At 32.8% G+C, this 27,439-nt stretch overlaps 1 protein-coding gene across 1 annotated transcript in view; it reads left to right on the top strand.

Annotated features, from left to right (window-relative positions):
* The first annotated feature begins 261 nt into the window (after positions 1-261).
* LOC132726228 (TSC22 domain family protein 2-like) overlaps positions 262-27,439 on the top strand; it is a 92,483-nt gene continuing 65,305 nt past the window's right edge. The window contains exon 1 of the mRNA XM_060711503.1: positions 262-1,936. Coding sequence (XP_060567486.1) covers positions 501-1,936 — 1,436 coding nt within the window. The 5' untranslated portion in view covers positions 262-500. The remainder of the gene's footprint in view (positions 1,937-27,439) is intronic.

Here is a 27,439-nt window from a genome sequence, read left to right as displayed (position 1 = left end):
ATTGCGCTGTTCGGAATACTTAGTTATCTAAGGGGACACGGTCCCGCGTTAAGTACTACCTAATATCCTTAAGTCCATATTTATAAGTCATAAATATACACTACAAAATGTACTTCGTTCTTCAACACCAATATTTAAGTGTGAAATCTGTTCATCGTGCGTGTCTTGAAGAAGATTTAGAGGTGTTTTGCCGTTAGGAAAAAAAATTGAGTGCACATATTTCCAATCGAACACAGCGAGTGTCTGCTTCTGACGTCAGATATTTTCCCATAAGTCTTTGCGAATAATGTCCGCCATTACTCCTTGCGATAGGAAATAGAAGGATTGTTCAGCAAAAAAGTTGACTTAATCGGTTTGTTATACTTAAACTGAATGTAACAGTTCATTAGATAAATGACTCAATAATGGAAAATTTATTTCAAGACCTTTATACTCGGTACCTGTCACCAAGTATTGAGAAAAATAGACTTTTTTAGTGAAATTGTACATGTCAAAGTATCATGGCTGATAGACCTTCGACAGTACAAATGGCAGTCACTTCAGAAAATAAAGATTTAAAGAGCACTATGCCGAGAGAAGACTTAGATTATAGAGCTAGTTCAAGCAGTCCTAAGTCTGTCATTGATGGTATTCCTAGGAAAAAGGGAACATTTAAGATAACCAGTGTAAAACTCAATGACACTGGTGATGCAGATAGCATGGACGATTTAGATGAAAGTCATACAGAGTTGACAGAAGATTATAGTTCAGAGCTTCTTGATGCATCACGGGCAACTGACTATGAACAAGAAACCCCGTCAGCAGTTGAAGACATTCCACTGAACAATCAAGGTGTTCGTGATGTGAAAGAAAAGTCTGATATGCATTCTAGATTTAGAGTAGTTAAAATAGAAACTAAAGAACCATTCCGAAGAGGCCGTTGGATATGTCATGATTTCTTAGATCCACAGCCGTCTGTTAATATAGATAAAAGTGATACCAAAATTAACCAGGATGATACTAATTCTGGGAGTTCTAGTGCGGGTAGTTCAATTCATTATATATATGGAGTTGATGATCCAACTAAAAATCCATTACTTGCAGGTGCTACTGGGACAGTATATACTCTTATACCTGAGGGCCAGATTGCTGGTGGTCAGGAGTCCTTTCAACCTATCCATCCAGCTCCTAATACTGCTGTTAATCAGCCCTCTAACAATCCACAGAATCAAGCCACATCAAAAGGTTTCACGAGCGATGCCTCACAAGGTAACTCATCAATGTGCCAAACAGTAAACAAGTCACATTCACAACAAAGTATTAGCTCTATAGCATCAGCAGATACGATCAATATAGTGTCATCTGGTCAAAAACCCATGCAAGGGGATATAAAAACAGTTCATCACAGTGGACAGGTTATAGGTGGTCACACTCACAGTCAGATAGATTGTTCAAATACAGGCAATGTTCAAAACACCGGAATGTTTATGCCTCATTACTCTTCAGGACCTGGTCCTGTACAGGGCACATCAATGTCAGTTCAGTCTGTATTCCCTCCCACTCACAGCCAGTCAACTATAAAGTCTACAGATAACAACAGTTCTACCGGTTCTAATATTCAAATGCCTAATCAGGGCCAGTCGTCTACCTTTCAAACTTACGTACACTTAGGGCAACAAATTCCAAACCCAATTGTATCACAAAGTGGTCAAAGTGAAACTAGGCCATCAAGTGAAGTACAGCCAACAGGTAATGTTAAGCAACCGCTCACTGAAGGTAGTAATCCCAATGATGTGCCGGCAGAGCTTTCAGAAACTGATTTCAGAAGTGGTGCAGCAGATAATTTATATGGTGCATTAGATAAAGATCTTAATGTGATACAGAATGCAGAAGCCTTGTCCCCAGCCCTTGTTGCAGCTGTTGGTGATCTTCAAAGTCCAACAGAAGAAGACAAAAGGTTTGTACTAATATTTACAACCTTAAGTTTGATTGGTATACTTTATTGCATTGGTTGTTTATATGTAACTCTGTAAGTGTAAGTCTATATTGGTATATATAGATTAAAAAACTATTGAATAGTGGTCAATGGTCACACATATATGAAACAATTAGGCCATAATAATGAATCCAAACATTTGTAGCTTTATATTCAGTCCTGTCTCTTACATTATCGTGTAATGATGTATAGTAATTAGTATATATATATTTGAATTTCATTTTTAGGAAAGTTATACAAATTTCAAATTTTCAATGTTTCATTTACTACGCCTTTTAAAAGAAACTGTTTACAATAGAGAGATAATTATTGCTACTGAAACAAACATGAACAATATTAGCAGGTGTTTTTTCTTCGTTTTATAGCAGGGGCCATTGTAAGGGCGGGGCCATTGTAAGGGCTGCTTCCCCTAGGAAAATTCTTGGAAATCCGGTTGAATGATTTTTGACTGAGTTATGGCACTTGAATAAAAAACATGTTTTGCCCTGTTAATGATTTTTGTGTCTCCTGCTAGCTGCAACATGCAATTGGCTAACATGTGATCACTGATTGCTCTTGTTTGTTTAATATGTCAAAATGAAATCAAGTATTCTAAATATTATCTTTTGATTATGTGTTATTTTGTTTCCTCATAAAAAAATATACACTACATGTTTTTTCTTTCACATTTGGGAAAAAAATCATCATCTATGCCATAGAATTTACAACAATTAAATTTGCTGTCTTTCTATAAGACATAAATATATTTTCCATTATACCCATTTGTCAATTTTCCATCAGGCGTACATTGTATGTTGCCCCAACTTAGTGAAGCACTTACCACTTTTATGTATTTAAAAGTTAATAGTTTGTGAGGGTTGAGTAAAGACTGGCATTGATAGTTTAAATATGATCAGCTTTGATTTTGTTTTATTCCGAGCATAATACTGCCCTAAAATACATGTAGTTTACATATATTCTGTTGACTTATACAGTGATATATATACATTTATTTGCTCTACTCAACTATAAAATCTGAAAATGAGCCTGGCATTATCAAGAGAGAGATTTGACATTTCTGGTGACTGCCTATATTTACTAAAATGAAGAAATATTTAGGAATATTTTATTATTGGTTGGATAGCGATAATAAAAGATGATAAAGTTGTTACTAACTCGCTTTACATCTTGATAAAATAATAGAACTTGTGCGCTATAATAGTATTATACAAGAGAAACTTGATACACTGCATACAGTGCATAGAAAAAAAATTGTTGTAATGTTAACTTCTTGTACATCAATTTGTCATTTTCATTGGTAGAATTAATTTGAGGTTTAGGTGTAACATTGAAATTGAATTGTGAATATCTGTTTGTAATACCCTGGTCACACTGACATGGCGTTCTAACGCCTTCCAAGAACACCTTCCTCAGGCAATTAAAATCATAGTCGTACTTGGAACTCTGATGTCTTTTATTGACAAATTGCAAATTTCAACTAGCCGTTCCACCAGCATCCTGCTTTATGCCTTCATACAGCGTTCATATGGCATTTTTACGGCGTTGAAGAACTACCACTGTAACCAGGCCAAACTTCAAATGCCACTATAGAATCAAACAATTTATGTGAATATAAACAGTGAGTATGATGCATGATCCACTTTACTGTAGGTCACCATTGGAACACAATAAAGTCAGGTGTGGTGGTCGTATAAAGAAAAGGGTGTCTAACTTATAATAATATGTATACAGTTTCAACTTTTTAATAAGTACTATAAAAGTATAAAGAGTGCATTATCTCTTGTTACTATGCAGAATGTTACTGATGTTTTAAATAATGTCTAGTAAAGTTTTAATGAACAATTACTCCTAGAAAATTGCAGCATGTAGAGAGTAAATTTTCTGCCTCACAAATGTTAGGCATTGGGTTTGAGTCCAGGTTGTTTTGTCCACATTTCCCCATGTTGTTTAAAATACTGGATGGTGTCAATGAGGGGAAACTATTATAAGTAATATAAGCAGAACAATTTCCTTACTTTTTAAGGTTAAACTTTTTATTATTCATAAAAGGTTTTAACCCTTAAAGGGCCTCCACTGAGGTTTTTTGAGATGATGGGACTAAAAATATTTTCCAGATAAATGTACCATTTGATGTAGGTTTAGACCACTAATCTTTGTGCCAAGAAAAGCATGAAAATATGATTTTCAATTTATTTCAAAGTATATTTCTTAACTATCTTTGCATATATTTCTGTTAAAAGTGCCCTAGCTCATTCGTGTATGAAATTTAAATGTTATGTTTTTAGGCTTTTAAACCTCAGTGGAGTCCCTTTAACCTGCAGATATTCTTAAATAGACTTGTCCAGGGTCTGTTTTCGTGATATCAAGAAGAAAATTAAATGTTGGTCAGCCAACGGACCCGTCGGCCAATAGTAAAGAGCCTGGTCAGACTGTACAAAAGCACATGCTGGCATGGCTCTATATTGGTTGCCAAGGCTAACTATTTCGGTTCAAGCTGGGTAAGGGTTAACATAAACTTAAAGAATTGGGAGAGGATCATTGTTATAAATATAGCCGAGACATTTACATTTCTCTATGCAACTGAAACAGCTTCTGAAATGTAATGGAGTTAATGTTGAATAACAATAGACCATGTGGTTACCATTCAAAATGAGTCATTGATTTCATATTATGGTATGTACTAAATGGAATAATAAATTATACAAATTTCCCATGGGCAGAAAAGGCTTTCTGTATAACCATGATGTATAGTTGACATGAAGCACAGAATGTATGTATTTATATGTGTAGCATTATACACATAGGTAAATAAATATATTATATTTGTAGTAAGCCTAATGTGATTTAATTACTTCAATAAGATAATTTTACATGTATATGTTTATATATATATATATATAATATTGGGAATGCATTAAGTATTTATAGTGACTCTGCCTTCACACAAAACTTGGGGATACTGTGATAAAATTTGCCAAATATTTACATAATTTATATATATATATACAATGTAGCTTTGCAATATAAGAAAAAAATCATAATTAAAGACCACAATGACCAACTTGGGAACATGCATTTTAAGAAAATTTATACTACATATACATAAGATAAATAATTATGAATTGAACCCAGGATTTATACCTCTCATAGCTTCTATGTAGAATTATGTCTTGGAATTCATTTGAACTTGACTCACAGAAACTATTGTAAGAATTATCAGATCATTGATTGAAAATTCATTGCTCCTTCTTTTGAAATAAAATCTGTGGCAGCACAAGTAACAAGTAGAAAAAGGTGGCTTGCTGGTCACACAGAATTGCTGATTGGTGTATCTTATTTGGATGGAGAATGGGACCAAATTTCACCCCCCCACCCCCCTCCCCACCCTTGGTGCACAAACTGTAATTTGTAAAATGCAAAACAAGTACATGCACTGTAACATGCAGGACAAGTATAATGCAGCAGTCTGTCACTTTTCAAGTGGCTCTAAAATATTTTCAATCAGTGCAGTTACAAATGTACATATATAAGGATTGAAATTGAGCTGCAGAGATCAATTTTGTCAGTATGTGAATTGATAATGTTATGGGCAACCAGCTTCTTTCAGTAAGCAATATCTAAAAAACTAGGGTTCTTAAGTACTTAAGTTTGTATATGGGTTTGTCAGGTAAACGCCTGTTACTATTTGTATTAGTTATAAATTATTAAGTATAGATATATCTATAATTCAACAATTAATAAGTGTGCATGCATGATGAGTAAAATGATTGACTAAATTAAATATTGCCTTTCTTTGCAAGTCTTTATTTTAGGTATTACACAGTGTGGCGAGCTGATAATTGATTTTGTTGGAAATTGATATGGAAAGAGCTGTTAACTTCTAAGTGAAATACAGTTTTGTACCGTAATTGATTTCATGTCAACCTGTTTGTAATCTATCTAACTTTATTAAATGCTAGGGCATATATGTATATTTAAAACTTTCACTAAGTCTTGGGTTATACAATTTATCTTGGGGTTAAAATCATGGAAATTATTTGCACTGGGAGTAGAATTAAGTCTTAGGCAGTTCTATGAGGAAGGTCACGTTTTAAGGAAGCTTGATAGAAAGACTAAAAGTTTGGAAGTTGGATGGAAAGACTAAAAGTTTATAATATTTTATAGAGTTCGAAGGGATCATGATGGTACATGGTTACATGGTATAAATGCAGGTTCAAATCCCTGGCTTTGTTTAGATATACTAAGCTTTGAACCTAGTGTTTGCACTGATTTACGTTCATATCTTTGTCTAGGAGCACAGTTTAAATTTACACTTGTAATTTGTGTGGTTTGATCATGAATAAATTAACTTGTTATAAAGTTTAGTCATTATGCACAAAAGTTTTGAGTCATTTAATAAATTGTAACAAGATATCATGATTTTGAAACATGAAAAAAAGATTTATGCATGCCCTCATTTTTTAAGCACTAAATCACATGTTAAATACTCACTTGTAGTGAGAAGTTGAATTTTGTAGAATTCTCTAATAATTTCCTTGCAAAAAAACACAACAAAAAACAACACAAAAAACCAGCTTTATAAATTATAAATATCTATGAGAATATGAGGGGAATGGTAAAAAATCAGAAAATTTATGTTGCAATATTATCATCTTAAATAAACATGTATTGAAATTTCCTGAAATGTTGAGGTAATTATCCACGATAAAAGTTTGAGTTATTGATATGCATTCAGACAGGGTCTGTATTTGTCTCTCAGTCACTTTCCTGCATTGTGCATTTTGTAGACAATAATAACAAATGGATGTTGGGGTCTTAATTGCACTGCGACATGCAAGGATGTGCACAATTTAACTACACCCAAAGGATTCTCTGGATCAATGCAGAATATGTGTCAATTTAATAATTGAGTTATGAAAAGAATGATACTTCCTATTGTTTTGGGTTTTCTAAATAGATTACCCATACAAGTGTTAATTAACTTTATTTCAAGTATTTTTAATTTAATATGGATGGACGGGCATTGGTTTAGGTTATCTGCAGTTGGATAAACTTAATAACACATGCATTGGCCCTTGTTGTGGAGTGACAACTTTTGAATCATTTGCCAGTCACTTCTTTGGTTTAAAATCCCTCATGAAAGTTCTTGAAAATGTAACATCACTTGTTTGGTTTTAAATTCCTCATGAAAGTTCTTGAACAAGTGACTTTACTTCTTTGGTTTTAAATCCCTCATAGAAGATCTTGAAACATGTAACTGTTTCTTTTTGATTAGTGGAAGACAGTTTGAAGCTGATTATTCCATGGAAGACATAGTAGTTTATAGCTTATTTATTCCTAATGAAGGTTTTATTTATAGTTTTTTCCAGTTCCAGGTTGCTGGCTTGTGCAGTTAATTTATTTTATGGCAGTTGATAGGTTATTTGAGTTTATTTTACAGTCATGCTAAAGAGTATAACATTTAGTGTCTCCTTACATTATTCCCCATCTTATATGTTCATAAAAGATGGCAAAGTAGACCTGTCTTTAGCATTTGTGCCAATTTGAGTATGCGGTACATATTAAATGTCTTAAGTGGTAATATAAACGTTATAAGTAACAGTGTAAAGTGCTATAAGTATTTAAAGTAAAGTTATGTAAACCAGTTATGCTTGTTTATGTATTATCATTGAAATTTTTTCCTGAAGCTATTTCACTGTCTATGTTGACATTTTGATGTGGCGTAATACTATGTAATATCACCCCAGTGACCTGTTTACATTCTGATATGGGTGCGTGGATGATGATATAAGTCACGCCCACTATTTTACTATATGACTTTGTAAACATTAATATAAATTATCGAGGGTTGACTGCAAAACTGCAGTAACTTATATGAAATAAAGTAGGACTTGCAACAGTTTTGCGATCAACTGTTAATTTTGAAGGAAATGATAATTTAGGTATGTTCCCATCATCTGTTACTTTACTTGAATTTAAATGATTCCCTAGCTGCGAAATGAATATTAATATTATTAAAGCTGTATTAACTATAAAACTATTAGTTTGCAAGTCGTAACCCCTGGATTAGCTGGGGAAAACCCAAAATATTCTTAATTCTGGAGTAAGTCGGTTGCTACTGAGATTGTTGTAGAAATGGTTACATCTCTGTTTCTTTCCTTATACTAATGCACAGTTGTTAAAAGATCATTCAAAAGCTATCAATAGTAATTTATCATTTGGTTTTGTCACTGTCTTGTCTTTTAGGGTTTTGTGCAATATCGTGACCTAGTAATTTATTATTTAACAGTTTGTGTCAGTATTACTGTATGTCCTTCAGTTGTAGTTAGCACCTTAGGTTAGTTTTACAGACAAGTTTTGTAGAAATTTTGGCAGTGAAGAATCTGTACAAGAGTTGTTTGTTTGATAAAACTATTTTTGTGACATTTTGGACTTGGCAGTGTGTAAAATGTCAGTGTTAAACATGTTTATCTTGTGTTTAACATTGTTATTTTGCTATCGGAAATATTATTTGATATGAAGATGTTTTAGCTGATATCTTTCAACCGAATGAATGCAGTAGTTATTTAAAGATGGGGTTATATATAATTCTTGGTTAGTGTTATTTTGCTGTGGCAAAGACAGTGTCCGACTTTTAGGTCCTATATTTGGCTGTAATATTATTTCTGATTACTTTAGATCAAGAATACTACTTTTTCTGGAGGCAATATAATCTGCTATAAAACCAGGCTAAACTTTTTTACTAGTCAAAAGGACCATTGATTGTGAATGTATTAGAAACATCTCTTGGATGTAGTCTCTCTTAATAAGGAAGAGGCCTTAATTGGCTTCTGGGAAAATATTATAATCACTGAAATTCCTTAGTGGGAAATAATAAAAGCTTGTGCAAGTTCAGATTTTAAAGAAAATTCCTATTGAGAAAAGACCTTTTATAGGCCTTTCTGTTAATTATAAGGTAAAAAATCACTGAATCTTTGTTATTTTGTTTTTGGATGCAGTTTTATATCTTATATTAAACGAATCCCATTTGTCACAATGTCATTGTGCCTGAAGTGTATTTATTTTATTTTAAAGTATTTTGTTAGAATTCAAATGGCCGCAACTCACAGAAGGCAAATGTATAAATGAAATTGATACAAAAATTAATTATAAAGTAATATTTTTTCCCCTTCAACTCTATGTACTGGTACCATTTACAAGACAATACTCTGACGTCGGTGACACAGTGTTTGACAATTCTAAAATGTGGGTCACTGGAACTTTAAACATTTACTTTTAAAGCTATTATGTTTTCATTATTTATATTTTTTCTGTTTAAATGAAGATAAACATGAATGGATTTTATAGCCTTCTAGAGTTCTCATTTATTATTTAATGATTGTTTTTCGATCAATGATTTGAAAAGATTCTCTTTAACTTTTATTTGAAGATAAGTTAGAAGAAGAGTTCAGTTTATGTTTAAATAAAACAGGACTTAAATGTGTGAAGTTCATGGATTTTCTTTACCCAGGGACCATATTTAGTTCTAGTATAGTGATAATAATTTGGTCTATGTCCCCAGCACTGTACCTATTACTCTGCTAAAACCCAAAACCATTAGCCTTATTGCCACCAGTATTATGAGAGCCAAGCCATCCTGCACAGTGCACATCCTTGCAGTCTTGCCAGTAAGAATGTTGTGGGCTGACTATCATTTTAACTTTTCATCTTCATAATTCTCTTCTGATAATGAACTGTACTAAGAAATGGAAGCTGGACAAGTCCTTTTATTAAGGAATTTAGTAGTTTAAGGATAAAAACTATCAACTGACAGTGTAGATTTTGAAGCATAGATAAGTCTGATAAGCAAATTTAGTAAGGTATGGATTATGGATTTGACAAAACTGTAAAAATACATATGAGCTGTGTCATGACAAAACCAACATAATGGGTTTGCGACCAGCATGGATCCAGACCAGCCTGCGCATCTGCGCAGTCTGATCAGGATCCATGCTGTTAGCTTACCAACTCTATTACATGTAAAGAAACTGATAGCGAACAGCATGGATCCTGATCAGACTGCGCGGATGCGCAGGCTGGTCTGGATCCATGCCTGTCGCAAACCCATTATGTTGGTTTTGTCATGACGCAGCTCATATTATATATGGATTTTTTTTTAACCTATATATAGATAGATGGCTGATTAAAAGGATTTTATTTTTACGTTGATGTTTGGTTAACATGCCACTAGATTGGCATTACATTGTTATAGTACAAATTCTTTTAAAAGCTTCTAATATTTCAAGTCATCCAAAAATTTTGAAGTCACAATTTTTAAATGTAAAGTTTTGTTGTGATTTGATATTTGAATAGGCAAATTTTATGTCACCACAAGTTCAGTGTAAAATGCCTATACTCTATTGATGTGTAATTGACTTGAAACATGAAACTATACCTTAAATATAAGTATCTGTCTGTTTAGTACTGGTCCTTAATTTTACCTTATATTACAGGCTTGAATCTTAGCTTAATGTTTATTTAAGATAATTAAAGTTAATTGGAATTTATTTTGGTAATATTGGTAATTTTGGGGCAAAGGTAAAAACAAAAATGTCAAAGTATGGGATGTTTATTGTATCCCCTGACAGTGACCTAACAATGACAATTTAACTAGACACAGGACTTGGAGCTAAATTCATCCAAACTGACCAGGCATTCAATGCAGATGGCTGTTAGCTTATATTGAAACACCTCAAATTAAATAACCATAGATAATTTCTAAATTCAGAGCAGGGTATAATGACCAAGAGCAAGCAAACAAACATTCACCTGTCCTCTGTTCTGATGGATAGTTATGACTTTCAAACACCTCTGAACAAAGTGCACTCTACGGAAAGACGAATGACATTTGTGGAACTGAATTTGATGTACTGTAATTGTATTTCTATCAATGATGGGTTTTTCAGATAATGGCCTTTATAAAGAGGTGGCTTTAATCACAGATTTCTTTAGACTTCTGATATATCTACTATATTTAGAAGATCTTTGGAAAATTATTATATATTCAATACAGAAAAACAGAATCGCTAAAGAATGTCCAAAATTACAAAAATTTTAATGCTGCAGGCTTAATTGGTTTGATTGAGCTTGTTTATGAACAGTGGTGGTGAGTGCATGCTTTTTCCCTAATACTTGAGCATTTGGAAACTTAAATGTAACACATTCATTCCTTGAAAAGCCTTGTGTGGTACGCGTCACCAAGTAATTTATTGTATACTTGTTAGGGATTAAACGATGATCGAGTATAATCGATAATTGATCGTTTATAGGACCGATTAGCGATGATCGAATGCAAAGTTCAATAATCGATTATCGGTAATTTATCTTCTTGCTGTTACTTAAGTGACTCACTGTATTTTAACAACACTTTAAATTAAAGCCAGCTTTGGTTTACCCAATAATTTTCATTTAATGAATGAGAAAGCATACTGGTGACCATGAGGTTAATAGTTGACAGTGAGGCATTCTAGTTTAAAGACATAATGTAGCCAGGCAATATTTTGTTTTATGTTTATGATCAACCTAATATTATGCTAATATGTGATCTAATAACATATTTTGGTTCTTTGGAAAGCTGAGGGGGATAGACTGAAATTAGTTTGGTCTGCTTCCTTCAGCTTCTCAAAGCAATATCACTTAGGTGTGAAATCCTTTGATGTAAAAACTTAGAAGATGGTCAAATGCACATGTGATAATGTTTTATTAATTATGATAGACAGATTAAAGATAAGAAATATATTATTTGATTGGATAAATTCAAAAAGGGGGCAGATACTTTGTTTTGGATAGAATTTTGGACATACAGATTGGGGGGGAAAGTTAAGTCAGTTTAGGTTTAAGTCTAGGTTACGAAGGTTAGGATAAGAAAAGAAAATACATTGAGTAGAAAGATTAGAAGTGAATAAAAGGATTTAATTTTATATTGTAATAGATAATAGTTAATTAATAATAAGGTGGACTGGTGTAAAAGATTTAGCTTATCATATGGAATAAAAGAAACTGAATGTGGAAATTAAAGTTTGTTGTTATATAAATTTCAAAAGCAATTGTGAAGTTAAGATTTAAAGCTAATTCCCCGAGTGGTCAGAACTAGAAAAGGGCGTCTGGCCACAATACTATGCTCAAATTTGAAATTAGAAAATTGCGACACAGTCTATTTGTAAATATGAAATAAACATGTTTTGACTTCAAACAAAGAAGATATGTATAAAATTATTCTACACACTAAAGATGGTTACAATATCAATATATAGTGTCATTAAAAAACCCTGGCATTTTGTTAATGACCAACTTCTCTTGTTCCCATACATAGCTTATTCATTCCTTTATTGGAATTGAGACATAATAATTTCATAGATATAATGAATTTATTTGATTAAAATATTTTACTCAAGGATGAACATAGCATGAGTAACTAGTTTATTTCAGTTGATTAAGTGGTAGTTACACAAAATATAGAATATTAATGGAATTCTTATAAATATTAAAGCATGATATGTGCAGTGTACATATTTACTTATCGTAAATGTTTCGATTATATAATCGATGATTGATCGAAAAAGGTTGTTCGATTATTTTCGATGATCGATTATGATTTTTGTCCGATTAAGAAACCCTAATACTTGTTTACCAGGGGTGGTGTGGTCACCAAGGAAAGGTCAGTCCTCATTATGACTGCCTTTAACAAGAAAACAATAGATGAAGACTAAATAAATGGTGCAATACTTTAATAAAGAGCAAATAGATGGGTGAATGAAATATGCTGTTCATACATGAAATTAGCTAAGTATTGGCATAATTATATAAAATTATAGACAATAAATATTTTAATGTTTTCTCCTAAGTAAAACATAAACATTTCATGTGAAACATATATAATGATTCACGACAAAGATTATTGAAGCAGTTGGCGAGATTTGAGGAATTCTGAATTTCCCAGTTCGATAAAAGTTTCGTAAGTGTAACGTCTAGTTAGATAAGCATGTTCTTGTTCATGGAGTCAAATGCCACAGAAAGCATGTTACAATTAAGGGTGAGTCATACATGGAAGGTAGATGATGAATGAAGGATATTGATATATTTTATGCCTATTTACAGACTGTATTCAAATCAGTGCAGTAGTAGACTCATGTATGTCTGAAATGCATTACCATTTACATTTTTAGCTCACCTGTCACAAAGTGACAGGGTGAGCTTTTGTGATCGCTTTTCGTCCGGCGTCCCGCCGTCGTCCGTCCGTAAACTTTTGCTTTAAATGACATCTCCTCATAAACCACTAAGCCAATTTCATCCAAACTTCACAGGAATGTGCCTTTGGTGGTAACCTTTAAAAATTGTTCAAAGAATTTAATTCCATGCAGAACTCTGGTTGCCATGGCAACCGAAAGAAAAATCTTTAAATATCTTCTTTTAAACAACCCTAAGAGCTAGAGCTTAGATATTTGGCATGAAACATCTTCTAGTGAGTGTCTACCAAGTTTGTTCAAATAAAAGCCCTGGGGTCAAAATTGGCCCCGCCCCAGGGGGTCATTGATTTTCCCTATATGCATATAGTAAAAACTTAAAAAATCTTCTTTTAAAGAACCCAAAGAGCTAGAGCTAAGATATTTAGCATGAAACATGTTCTAATGGGTGTCTACCAAGTTTGTTCAAATAAAATCCCTTGGGTCAAAATTGGCCCCGCCCCGGGGTCATTGATTTTCCTTATATGTGTATAGCAAAAACTTAAAAAATCTTCTTTGAAAAAACCCAAATAGCTAGTGTTAAGATATAAGGCATGAAACATCTTCTAGTAAATATCTACAAAGTTTGTTCAAATAAAAGCCCTGGGGTCAAAACTGGCCCCGCCCCAGGGGTGTCATTGTTTTTAACTATACTTAAAAAATCTTCTTTTAAAAAACCCATTGAGCTAGAACTTAGATGTTTAGCATGAAACATCTTCTTATGGGTGTCTACCAAGTTTGTTCAAATAAAAACCCTTGTGTAAAAATTGGCCCGGGGGGGGGGGGGGGGGGGGGGGTGAGGAAGGGAAGGGCCTATATACAGGTGAGCGACCTCAGGGCCATCATGGCCCTCTTGTTTTATTTTCTGACAATTTTATTTTTTTAAGTTACTGACTTAAGCAAACATATGCAACGTATCTTGTAAATTTAAGATTTAGTTAATTTTACTTCATTACAAGTAATAGCATTTAGTGCAAGTGTCAGCATTTAGTGCAAGTGTAAGCTCTTAGTGCAGAATGCAAGAAACAAGTTACTAAATTCATTCCTATTTTTGAATTGTTGAATGCATTTTACTTCTCATTGAGTCAGAATTGCTAACAGGACATTTATATTGTTTCTTGTAATAAATTCCTTTACTTGTCGGGAGATAAATAAATTAGGAAAAAAATAACAGAATGAGAATGATAAACTTATTATCAAGTTTTGTTTCATATAAGCCAATATAATGAACTGTAGAAAAGTATAAAATAGCATTTTATGTGCCCACAACAGATGTTTTGGTTTTATTGTATCAAACTATGGCAGGAATTTGGCTTATTATGATTGCTGTGGATATGGTTTAAAGCCAGTCATAATAGTCTGTCTAAGGAATTAGGAGTTTGTAGTCTTGCTATAACAATTAAGCTAAGTTACAGTTGTGGTCTGAAGTTTAGAGTTTAGTGTGATTACAGGTATACCCATTATTTTTGTGCAGTCTCCATTATGTCCTGCAGGTGGCGCTCAATAGCCTAGCTTCCTTTACAAGCTAGGCCGAAGTTGCCGCTCCTTTACTTTTTCTAGTCCAAAACAGGCATTAGCTTGATTAAATATACCACACTTCCATAATTTGGCTTAGTTTGATAGATTCCTTACATGAAAATATTCAACTTAATGTAATACCTTTATGCTCAATTGTTACTAACATTATCCTGTAGCTTCTGTGGCTGAGTTGTTATGATTGTTGATTTCAGACAACTTGTCCCTGATGACTGTGAGTTGGAATCTTTCAATATACTTAAATTTGGTTCATGTGAGGAAGCAGTACAGCTAGATTACAGAACATTCTGTGGTCCTACTAGGGTGCCGGCTCATGTCTGAAATAAAAAATGCACCCAACAGAGGTCTTCCTCCAGCAGTTAAAATGAAAAGTCTTCCAGTGGTTTTTCCAACTTCATTAGGAAGAGGCCCTAGCTTCTTAATTTTGGGAAGAATTATTGCTAAATTGCAAATTTGGGAAATTAACAAACTGGTGTAACTTAAGATTTTTGGGAAAACTGCATGATTTAAAAAAAAAATTCATTGGGAAGAGGGTTTTAGAAGGTTAAAAATCACTGCCGTACCTATGATCATAATAGTGTAAAATAAAATAATGACATTATGATTATGTAGCAAAGGATTGGTGATTCGTTCAGTTATAGTATTTATAACAGTCATAAAGAGAAATCTTATGTGTGCAAATTTATAAATTTTTGGGATTTTATGGTTGATTAAGTCTCCAAAGCTGGTGACTTTCAAGGCTTATTATATTGCTGGTAAACATTAGATGAAGCAGATAATTTGCTGTCATCATAATTTTCATTTTACACAATATGTGACTCCCAATTATCTGTATGATATATAATGTGAAATAGGAATTTCTATCTTTTTGATATAAAGATCAGAATTTTATTTTGTCAGGGGACACAAATTGTTATAAATACTGTAGAAGTAATGACTGTAAGAGTTGTTTCCCTTTCACTAGGAAATAAATTTCTTTAGGAATATTGATTTGTTTGACAAACATTGACATCTAAGTCACATTGGGACTTTTGTCTTGTTTTTGTTGGAAAGAACTAAATTCAGATGGTAATTTGTGGTGTATGTAAAGAAAAGTCTGTGGAATGGTAATTGAAAGTGACAGGCAATTTTATCTTCATTTAAATTATGAATTCTCCCAAACAAAATGGTTAAATAATGGCTTTTAGTTGTTTTGCATGATCCAGATTTTTTATGTTTATAGTAAATTGTCATGGTATTCGTTCAAAATTATGTTACTAAAAAAATTAAGTCACATTACTACATATTATTTCCCTTGGTACAAACCGGACCATCTAAAGCATCTATGTATTAAAGGTATATATTATTATTATGATAATGTCTAGGTAATATAGTTGCATTTAAGTGAGGTATAATGTTCTTGTACACATGTGAAGTCAAATGAGGTACCAAGGTGATAATATCAGTATTTAACTTTTATTGGAAGATGGTGGTAAATTTTTGTTTAAACTTTCACCTTACTTCAAAGAAGTTGCTAGTTACTTGTGTATACATAGGAGAAAGCAACAAATCTGTTTTTATGATGATCCCACAATTTTCCCTTACTCAGCAATAATGAAAATTGGAAGGAGATTTAATAGATGAACTAATTGTTGATGTTGTTACTGTTGTAATAAAGTCATTAAGTGGTAGCGATTTATCTTGGTCACATAGGAAATCAATAAATTAATTACTATGGAGACATGACTTTATTGGTGTGACCTGGGGAATTGTGTGTAAGATTAATGGAAAGTTAATTTTCTGACATTCATTTTGGCTCAATTCCATATTTAGTGTAAACTATTATAAGCTGTGATTTTTTGCCCTAAGTATATAGGAGTGCAGTTTTACAGACTCATTAATCAAGTGCTGTATTTAATCAACAGTAACACTGTCTATAAAAACAAGGTCTTAATTTTACTAAATTTTTGCATATAAAATGAGATAAAGTTGTAAAAGAGGCAACACAATTAGGCGTGCCGGCAGTCTTCCGTATGAGCCTCTATCAAATATACAACAATATACACAAGAAAAGCATTGATGCAAAGCATCAAAGGGCGACGCCAAAAGAATTGCACCTAAATACTTAACAAAAGATGTGTACTTTATAGCAGTACCATTTCATGTGACCTGGAGGCTAGGCCCAGTTTAAGTTGAAACTTAAACCAAAAAGAAAAGACTCTGTCTTGCCAAGATGCAAAGACAATTTATAGTCAATTAACTAATCTTACGATTTATTTTACCAGATACAAGGATACCTGAGTCATCATCATATAATCACAGGCACGAGTATCGGACCTGGGAAGAAAAAGTATGACCAGATTGATAAAAAAACTGTGTTCATCTTAAAAGTGTCAAAAACCAAAAAAAAAAAAAAAAAATGTAAATAATGACCCCCTTTAAAAATATACTATTAACTTAAAGTATATTTTTAAAGGGGGTCATTATTTACATTTTTTTGGTTTGTGACAATTTTAAGATGAACACAAGTTTTTTTATCAATCTGGTCATATTTTTTCTTCCCAGGTCTGATACTTGTGCCTGTGCATATAATAAAAGCTTATTGCTCAGGTTGCAGACATGTCATTGACATATATTAGACATAAAAGAGGACCTAAAATGAACATCAGGGGGACACCATAGGTACTCAGAGCAGTAGTAGGAGTACCAGCCACATCAACCAGCTGCTTTCAGAGATAAGACTTGAACCATGTAAGAATGTCATTACATATGGCAGATGCTTGAAGTTCCATGAAGAAGAAGAATAAGAACTTCTTCATGTGCAGTATAGTGTGATCAACTGTATCAAATGCTTTTTGTAGATCTAAAAGTATCATGCAATACTGCCTTTGTCCATTTCAAATAAAATACAATCTATTAAATGAATCAAACATGTGCCAGTTGAAAAACCACTTCTAAACCCTGACTTAAACTGCCTGACCATGACTCGAACCCATGACTTTCAGAAGACCAACTGAGCTATCCGGCCGGCTAGACATTTTCTCTTTAATAATGAAATAGTTCTAAACCACAACATATTTCCCCACTCTATTGGTTTATGTCCTTGAATTTCTGATGTTTACAGAGCATAGTGAATTAAACTCATGGTTATATGCAGTCACTGGATCAGAAAAACTTTCAGCTTGACCAGAACACAAACCTGTGACCCACAGAATAATGTACCGCGGCTGAAAGCGATTGAACTATCTGGCCGCTTACACATTTTCTGGCCTAAATAGTGAACAGTTCTAAACCGTGACAGATATTTAGATTTTTAAATTAACAGATAATTAATTCTTAATTAATAAATAAGAAATAAAAACCTTACATACTCATAGTCTAAATTAAAACAAGCAAATTCGTTGAATTTATATCCCCCGCCGAGTACTGGTTATTATTAACACAACAACTGAAGACATAAGGCTTTATTTATATATTAATCATGGCATAAACTGTAAAATTCTTTGAACTTGAAGCCTTGTACCTTCAAACAAGAAGAGTTTTTAAGTTTTCACTATATGCATATAAGGAAAATCTATGACCCCCTGGAGTGGGGCCAATTTTGACCCCAGGGCTAAAATTTGAACAATTTTGGCAGAGGACCTATATGTTATATCATATACCAAATATCAAAGCTCTAGGCCTTGTACTGTCAGACAAGATTTTTTAATTTTGCATTTTTGAAACTCCTTTTCTGGCCCCGTGTGACTGATGATTGTGATTGAAAATTACAAAATTTTACTAAGTCAAGGGCAATAACTCTAAAAATACTAAAAATATCCAGACGAAAATACCCAGGTGCACAACTACACATACTGATCAACATTCCTGTAAAGTTTCATGACTCTAGGTCAAATACTTTTTGAGTTACATGCGACACAAGTTGAAAATTACAAAATTTTACTAAGTCAAGGGCAATAACTCTAAAAATACTAAAAATATCCAGACGAAAATACCCAGGTGCACAACTTCACATGCTGATCAACATTCCCATAAAGTTTCGTTGAATTCCAGGCATTAGTTGCAGAGAACTACTCCGGAAACGAAATTCGGACAAAATTTTACTGAGTCAAGGGCAATAACTCTAAAAATACTAAAAATATCCTGACGAAAATACCCAGGTGCACAACTACACATACTGATCAACATTCCTGTAAAGTTTCATGACTCTATGTCAAATACTTTTTGAGTTACATGCGACACAAGTTGAAAATTACAAAATTTTACTAAGTCCAGGGCAATAACTCTAAAAATACTAAAAATATCCAAACGAAAATACCCAGGTGCACAACTACACATACTGATCAACATTCCCGTAAAGTTTCATGACTCTAGGTCAAATACTTTTTGAGTTACATGCGACACAAGTTGAAAATTACAAAATTTTACTAAGTCAAGGGCAATAACTCTAAAAATACTAAAATATCCAGACGAAAATACCCAGGTGCACAACTTCACATGCTGATCAACATTCCCATAAAGTTTTGATGAATTCCAGCCATTAGTTGCAGAGAACTACTCCGGAAACGAAATTCGGACAAAATTTTACTGAGTCAAGGGCAATAACTCTAAAAATACTAATAATATCCAGAAGAAAATACCCAGGTGCACAACTGCACATGCTGATCAACATTCCCATAAAGTTTTATTGAATTCCAGCCATTAGTTGCAGAGAACTACTCCGGAAACGAAATTCGGACGGACGGATGGACGGACGGAAGGACGGACGGACAACGCCAAAACTATATCCCCCTCCCGATTCCATCGGCGGGGGATAATAACAATTTATTTATTATGTATTATTATTTTTACTAAAAAGGGCTTAGACAGTAAACTATTGGTTGTGCCATTATTTATAACAGGTCAATTTGAAAGTGAACATAACTGTGCTAATACATGTACAATATCTATTTTTTGTACGGATAAAAAACTAACCTTTTTTCTATGATAAGAAATTTTATGAAGGCTGATTTGTATTTTGCATCAAGGGCACTGGGCGAAAACACGAAAATGCAACAAACACACCACTTTGTGTCTGGCGCCCGGTTACTTTTTTGTACTTTGTTGGTTTTCATGTGGCAAAAATCACCCGCTATAAAATTTAGTGTACAAATTTATTCAAGGGCAAGTAACAATCTACTCTATGAAAAGTCTGTTGTCGGGTTGACTCAGGAGACCTAAGCTTGGAAATTGAGACCGGTGTCCCTCTATTACAAATAGATAAGACAGAAGCTGTCCTTTTCAATCTATGCACATGTTAGAAAAAAATTAGAATAACCATTCAAAATATGATTTTTTGAGACTTTATCAATTATATTGCTTGATCCAAGTTTCAGGACATTTTCAATCAATACATGTATTATCATTTATAACTTTAAATGAAAGTCTCATCCTTTTAATAATAATGACATAACTGTAACTATTTATATTCAGAAATATTATAAGTCTTATCATATCAATATACTAAGATATACATGTATGCACATAACATTAATAATTCCCAGTTTATATTAAATAAATATGAAATCCTAACATTAACATTGGTACTAATGGATGGAATTCAAAATCTACAGTACTGGACACGCGAAACCCGCACAATTCGCGTATTCGCGGCGAACTCTCATGCTTTATAACGCGAGCGAATTCGCGGCAACTTGAGACAATCGCCGCGAATTCAACTCGCGGCGATTTTGCCGTGAACATTTGCCGCGATTCGCGGGGAATAATACATGTTCATTTATATAATAAATGTAGATCTATTTATAAGTGTAGTCTGTGAACTTGAAACCAGATATACATGTACAAGTACGAAAATTAATTAGTAGATCTACATGAAGTTGTATCAAGAAAATCTTGTAATTTGCTAAAATGCCCTTTCTCTATTTATCTTTGATGCCAACAGCAAATATAAATAACCACGGCGAAATCAAATAACACCGTTAAAAACTTTCCGTGAATGGCGGAATCATGACCTCAATGTATAAAAGCGACGCAGTACAAGTATGCGGCTCCATCTGCAGGTAAATAGTGTGCATGTACACGTGTAAAACTATTTTTAGGGGGGGGGGGGGTACATATTGAGTTTAAAGTAGAGATATAAATATAATATATGTGTAAAAAGATATTTAGTTACATAAAAAGATGCATAATTGATACGACATTAACTTGTTCATTTCTAAATGTAGTGGATCACCGGGACATTTCGTTCTCTCGGGTGATCATTACTCAATTTATTACACGTTTGTAAAAAATAACACACGCAAGATTTGTCTGCTATAATTTCTGAATGGCGGATATTTGCACCCCTGTTTTAAAAATGTTAAAATATTTAATTGTTAGTTACCGAAAATTATCGCCGATTGTTGAAATTCCATAGCGCTAAAAGACACAAAAACACTCGCGCAAAAAGAAGCATCCATAAATAAAAGGAATATAATGTTTCCATTGTTAAATAATGAATACAAAATTTACACACGAAATGACCTCTGACAAATGACTGGTCGGCTCTTCTGAAGAATCTGTGAATCTTTGATGTTTACACACCTGTAGTTGTTGCCGAATCATCAAGAAAATGCCGACACTCGATTGACTTTCACCTCTTTTTTATATATCAGAAAAAAACTGTCATTTCTTTTTGTCAAGGAATGATTACACATGTTTAATTATTGCTCAAGTAAAAAAAATGTTGGATATTGATTGTGTCAATTATTGACATATTATTAATCGTAAGTGCATTTTGATTGTGATATTTTATTTACATTTTAATGATCTTGAAGATATTGTGCAATACTTGTGTCTGCTATCAAAACAATAATGCATATGAAAGGATATTTTTTTCGGTCAATTTTATGACCACGCTTCTACCAGAAATGTTTTATTGCATGGGCTTATAGTATTTAATCAGTGTCGTCAGTCATAAACAAACGAACATGTACCCCAAAGCACATTAAAATTACCACATGGTAAACTAGTGACCATATAAATGCTTTACAAATATTCATTAATTTGAAAAAAAAAAATTTAATCCCGTTTCCACACCTTAATTTGATACGTGCTATTATTAGTTAATTCAACTTAATTGCCGCGCGCATGCAGTACTGCATGACGTAAGGAAAATATCCTTCCCTGGTTGGTCGCTATTTATGTAAATACTTTAAATAGTAACACCCTAATTTTATGCACAGAATGCCCTCATGAATGATCACTCGTTACTTTACATATTAAATGTGTGATTTAACTCCGATTTTATTTTTGTTTTCGAGGGAATTTTTTGGGTCAAATGCCCTGGCTGATTTGGCGGGAATAAAAAAAAATCTGATTTGCATCTTGCTACTCATCACCTACTCATGCACCTGGCATTTTTTACTCGTGAAATTGAAGGTAAAGAATGTCAATTTAAGTGATAAAACTTTTACAATTTTCAACAATCATAATTAGCGTATTAGACGTAATAATTAGTTACATCTGTGAATCGGTGCTAAATGTCGCTTTGCATTGTTCTAAAAATAGAATATGTGCGAAAGTAAACAATGGATTTTAATTACATTTGTATTATTATCAAAATAACAATTGGACAATTTGTTATCGTGCGTTCTTTGATGTAGTACCAATTACCTTTTGTAATTTCTATCTCGTTTTATTGTTAACTAATTTTCACCAGCACCTGATTGCTTTGTTTTAATATACAAAATGTATACGCTGTACATGTTCAAATGCTAAATATTTATAAATATACAAGACGTTTACAAGATTTTTTTAAAGTTTTCAAAATTAAAGACCACGGGAATTAAGGACCAAGTAGTACTTTCTAATACAATTATTGCTGAAGATTCGCCGTAAATTACGGCGATTCATCGCGGCGATTTTTCGTGACCCGCCACGAAATTCGGCGAACTTGCACGCGGCGATGTTTTACCGCGAAGTGTCCCGTCGCGACATAGACTACACTCGCGGCATAACGCGACTTTTGCGGGTTTCGCGTGGCCAGTACTGTAGTAGAATATATAAACTCTGTTATAGATACTATTATTAGCCAGCTAACACTGGGTATAAACATCTTTAACCTGTAGACTGATCAATACATGTATTATCATTTATAAATTTAAATGCAAGTATCATCCATCATAACTGTAAGTCTTTAAATACAGAAATACACATTATATCCATATACTATGATACACTTGTATGCACATTACATTAATAATTCTCAGGTTCCATTAAAAATAAATATAACATCCTATTAACAGGAATTCATAATCTTGTAGAAAGAAAACTATACTGTAATGTACATGATATTGTATAGTATAAAAGTAAAAAAAATCTCAAATAGTCTATATCATGTGATACAGATTAAGTTGTGTTAGTGTCTAAACATTAAATGCATATCTCTTACAGTAACAAATACTGTCCCTCTTTTAACCTTCCATTAGACTTTACTATACAATGTATAACTAACTGCATATAATGTAATCAAGTGTTTAAAATGAGCACCTATATGTATAGCTTAAATATTCTACCTTTCATTTTTACCAAAGGTTATTTTAGTAACAATTCATATACAAACACATAGAAAATAATAATTTCACATAGTGATTAGAAGATGCCTCTAGCAGAATACCTATAGGTATGTACCAACTGAACAAACTAGAAAAATCTGGCATAGGGTATATCAAGCCAGTAAAAATATATATCAATATTCACTCATCAGGGCCTCTCTGCTTTTGATGACCTTACAACTGGTAAATTTTATAAAAAACAAAAAATAGTAAGTAATACTAAAGATAGAGTAGACAGAAAAGAACAAATAATTTAGTAAACATGAGTTACTTCCCCTTAAAATAGAGAAAACCTGAAACCCAAAAGAACACCCTTAACACACAGACGCTTGGGGGTCAGATCCTGCCCCCAACGTGATACGCCCCTGTAAACACTCTACCAAAACTATTTTAATATTTAAACACGAATTGACATCTGTTACAACGATAAAAATGGTTTTCAAACAATTTTTACGTATATGAAAAAATACCGTATACCATCAAGTCTCAATAAACTTACAATCAAGCATAACTTGAAAACTACAGTTTGGAATTCAATACAACTTCATGCAGTTGTCAAGGACATTAAAAGGAAGTGCAGTGCACAAGAGCCATAACTCCATTTTGACAAAATACAGAGGTACTGCCCTTTGATACCTATCCTTGTCAGGAGCACAACTTAAAACATACTGGTTGGAATTCAAAACAACTTCATACAATGGCCAAGCACAATAAGAGGAAGTGCAGTGCACAAGAACGATAATTCTATCTTCAGTATTTATAGAGTTATTGCCCTTTGTTCCTTTTCTTTGTATTTCTGGACTTATTACAGAGTAATTCAATTAAACTTCATCAATGGCAAACCACATTGAAAGGAAATGCAACATATAAAAACCACAACTATCTTTAATTGCCCACAACCATAACTCTATATTTCAATTCTTTTACAAGGTATTCTGTTACTAGTAACATCCTCATTTCCGAAGCAGTCTTGTGGGGGTATTAATCACATTTAGTGATAGTTCTAGTTAATTTACAAAGCAGCCTAATTACAGACCAAATTCTCATGGCTGTACAGTACAGGCAGAAAAATAGTCCTCTTTAAGTCAAAAAACATCACATTCTCTTCATGAAATTGTATGCTTATGTCTAGTGAATTGAGTTCAATGTGACACTGTGGATTTTTATTTTAGATATTTTCATTGTAGAAGATGAAGAAAAAATTAAGATTTATTTATGAAGTGAAATCAGTTGTTTTTTGTCAATTATATGAGATTATTTAATATCAATCACTAACAATCCATAACAACATTGCTGAGCCATTCTTGATATTGTTTTGAGATATGTGATATATCATTATAAAATTTTTACTATGTAATAATGGTCATTAATATCTATGTCTCTGATTAAAAGTTATTTGTTTTTCAAGTTATTCACACTTACTGAGGAGATAATGAATTACAATGGGGTCAAAGGTCATTCACCTGTAACAGCTTTATTCTGGATAGGGGTGAATGCTTTAAAAGATGAGAAAAATTTCCTGTTGTAGAGGTTTCAAAAGCTTGACACTTGGTATGCTTTCTGGAGGGTCTTGTAGAATACAAAGGTTATAGTTATGCCAGTAAGATCATAAGATGTGAATTTAGTACAAGTTGATATCTGAGTAAAACCACAGACATTTTGTAAGCTAGCTGGCATGAAAGTCACTTGAAAGACCATTTGGGACTAGAACCCACAAGTGTGGTGCAAGTGGTTTGAAGGCTATGACCTTAACCCACTTTGCCACAGACGCACCTATAGAGACAGTTAATGTTAATAAACTATTGAATATTTCAGTCTGAATAGAAGAATTTTATATTATGCTAGGGCAGAATTAACAGTTGAATTGATTTTTACTGCACATTCTGTCATTAAGTCAATTTGGTTATTGTTCATTGACGCAGTAAGGAAAAAAAGTAGCCCGCAAATGAACAAGTTGGTAACCAGTGACATTTTGTGATTTGTAGATAAATTTCCTCTGATAAGAAAAAGAAAATGTGTTTGTGCATACACTATGGAACATTAATTTAGATGTAAATCAGCTTTATCCAGTTAGTCTCAGACAGGGAAAATGTAACAAGAATTATTCCCTGCATCTATTCACAATAAAGGGAGATAAATAGGGCAAAACTATTTTTTTGACTGACAAAATTGTTTTAGTAGTTACCTAACTTTGGTGACGCTATTGATTACAATCAAGAGTTTAAGTTCACAAATGCAATTTTGACCTACTTTTTACAGTGTGTATAAATTACATATTAAGACTGTCATAAAGATAGGGCTATACTATATATTATTTGCACACTTTGCATACTTTAATCGAGGTATCCAAAGAAAATAGTAAAATTGTGTATTGAACTTTTCTTCAGGACAAATTCTTTTAATTCATTTAGAGCTTCCTTGAAAGTATTCAGTTACCTGCAATCATGAATTATAATGAAATATTTTATAGTATTTATTTGCTTCTTGCATTACAAATTTATATAAGATTAAAAAATATATATTAACTTGCTGCAATGTATGTTGAATTGTAACAGGAGGACTGGATTATTAAATGCAGAAATGTTTATATTAATGGATTATAACAATATAATAACTCATTTAAAGGTTATGATAAATAATTTTGAGGAGGTCAAAAACTTTTGAGCGAAAAGGAAAATAATGAAAAAAAAACTTGAATTAATTCATTTGAGCCATTTACTTAGTCAGTTGATATTCACAATCGCTTTAAAAAGAAGATCTATGGAATAATATTAGGTGACAAAAGAAGATAGCTGCAAGACACAAATACTGTAAGGCTGATGAAGAACCAGATAGGTTAGAAACCGATAGATTTTAATTGAATTATTGTCTATATTAATCTTGTGTTGTCGTGTGGTTCCATTGTATTCTTCCATTTCAATCAGTAAATACTATAAGTGTTAAAATAAAAGGAAATATTAACTGTTTGAAAAATTTTACATTGAACTTGAAAGTCATATATATAATGATGATGAGAGGATGTTTGGAGTACAACAGGAAAGTGTATACATGATTGTAAATATATTAAACGCATGTCCTTCTGGGTTAGTATACTATCCTACAATAAAGCATAGTTACGATTTAATCTGTACATGCAGATAAAAAAATGTGCAAACAATACTGAAGACAGTTAATGTTCATTTAACACTAAAGTATGAGGATTTTATTTCTTGTTTTCAAAATTCAGAATGGCATTTCTGAATAATTAAAACGTCAGGAAGAGTTGCATAGTGAAATATGGATTTCATTTATATTTAGAATAATAATTAATCATCAAGACGTGAAGTTCAAGAATTAATTGCTTTATTAATGTTTATATGACAAAGTCAGGTTTCTGTTAATTCGTGTGCTCTAAAAAAACAATTGGTACGTACCTGTTGATGAGAGACAAGAAAGTAGGTTATATTTGGAACATAACAACAACATGGTATGAAGAATTCAGTTATACATTTATGCACCTGCAAGCAAGTCCAGGTGTAAAATACAGTTACTGTTTGTAGATGAATCGGGTTATCTTTGTTACATCAACGCATGTAATTGTTGATATTTTTACTATTAACTGTAATTAATGTGGAACTTAATGTTTGGTACAAGATACAAGGTGGTTTTCAGACATCTAAAATGACAAGGGGGAAAAATCTATTGTTTACTCCAGCAGTATTTTGATCTAACTGTGTGATGGTGTGTGAAAATGATGGAATTATTCTCAGTATACTTATTTACCTCAGGGAACAGTTCCATATAGATAACTATAAGGGTATTGAATATGGAATATACCATTTGAAAGCTTTTGGGTTTTATAATATCAGTGTCGCAATAGCAAATTAATTGCAATATTGGATAATATTTGATTTCTGTAGATTGAGCTTTGATGTGATGAATTTTGTAATTGACACATAGAGGCTGATGTGATAGGACTGGATGTTTTTTGTGACCGCAGAGATTGTTTTCTTGTGTTATTCTTTGTTTGTCTGATAACTGGAGCAGTATCGAAATCTAATCTTCAGAATAGGAATAGCAAAATCTATGAAACATACTACATTGATAATAGACAG

The sequence above is a fragment of the Ruditapes philippinarum genome, unplaced genomic scaffold, assembly GCF_026571515.1.
Source record: "Ruditapes philippinarum isolate M1 unplaced genomic scaffold, ASM2657151v2 ctg1963_1_1_1_1, whole genome shotgun sequence".
Classification (NCBI taxonomy): Eukaryota; Metazoa; Mollusca; class Bivalvia; order Venerida; family Veneridae; genus Ruditapes; species Ruditapes philippinarum.
Note: the sequence above shows the minus strand (reverse complement) of the source record. Positions and strands in the feature narration are given on the sequence as shown.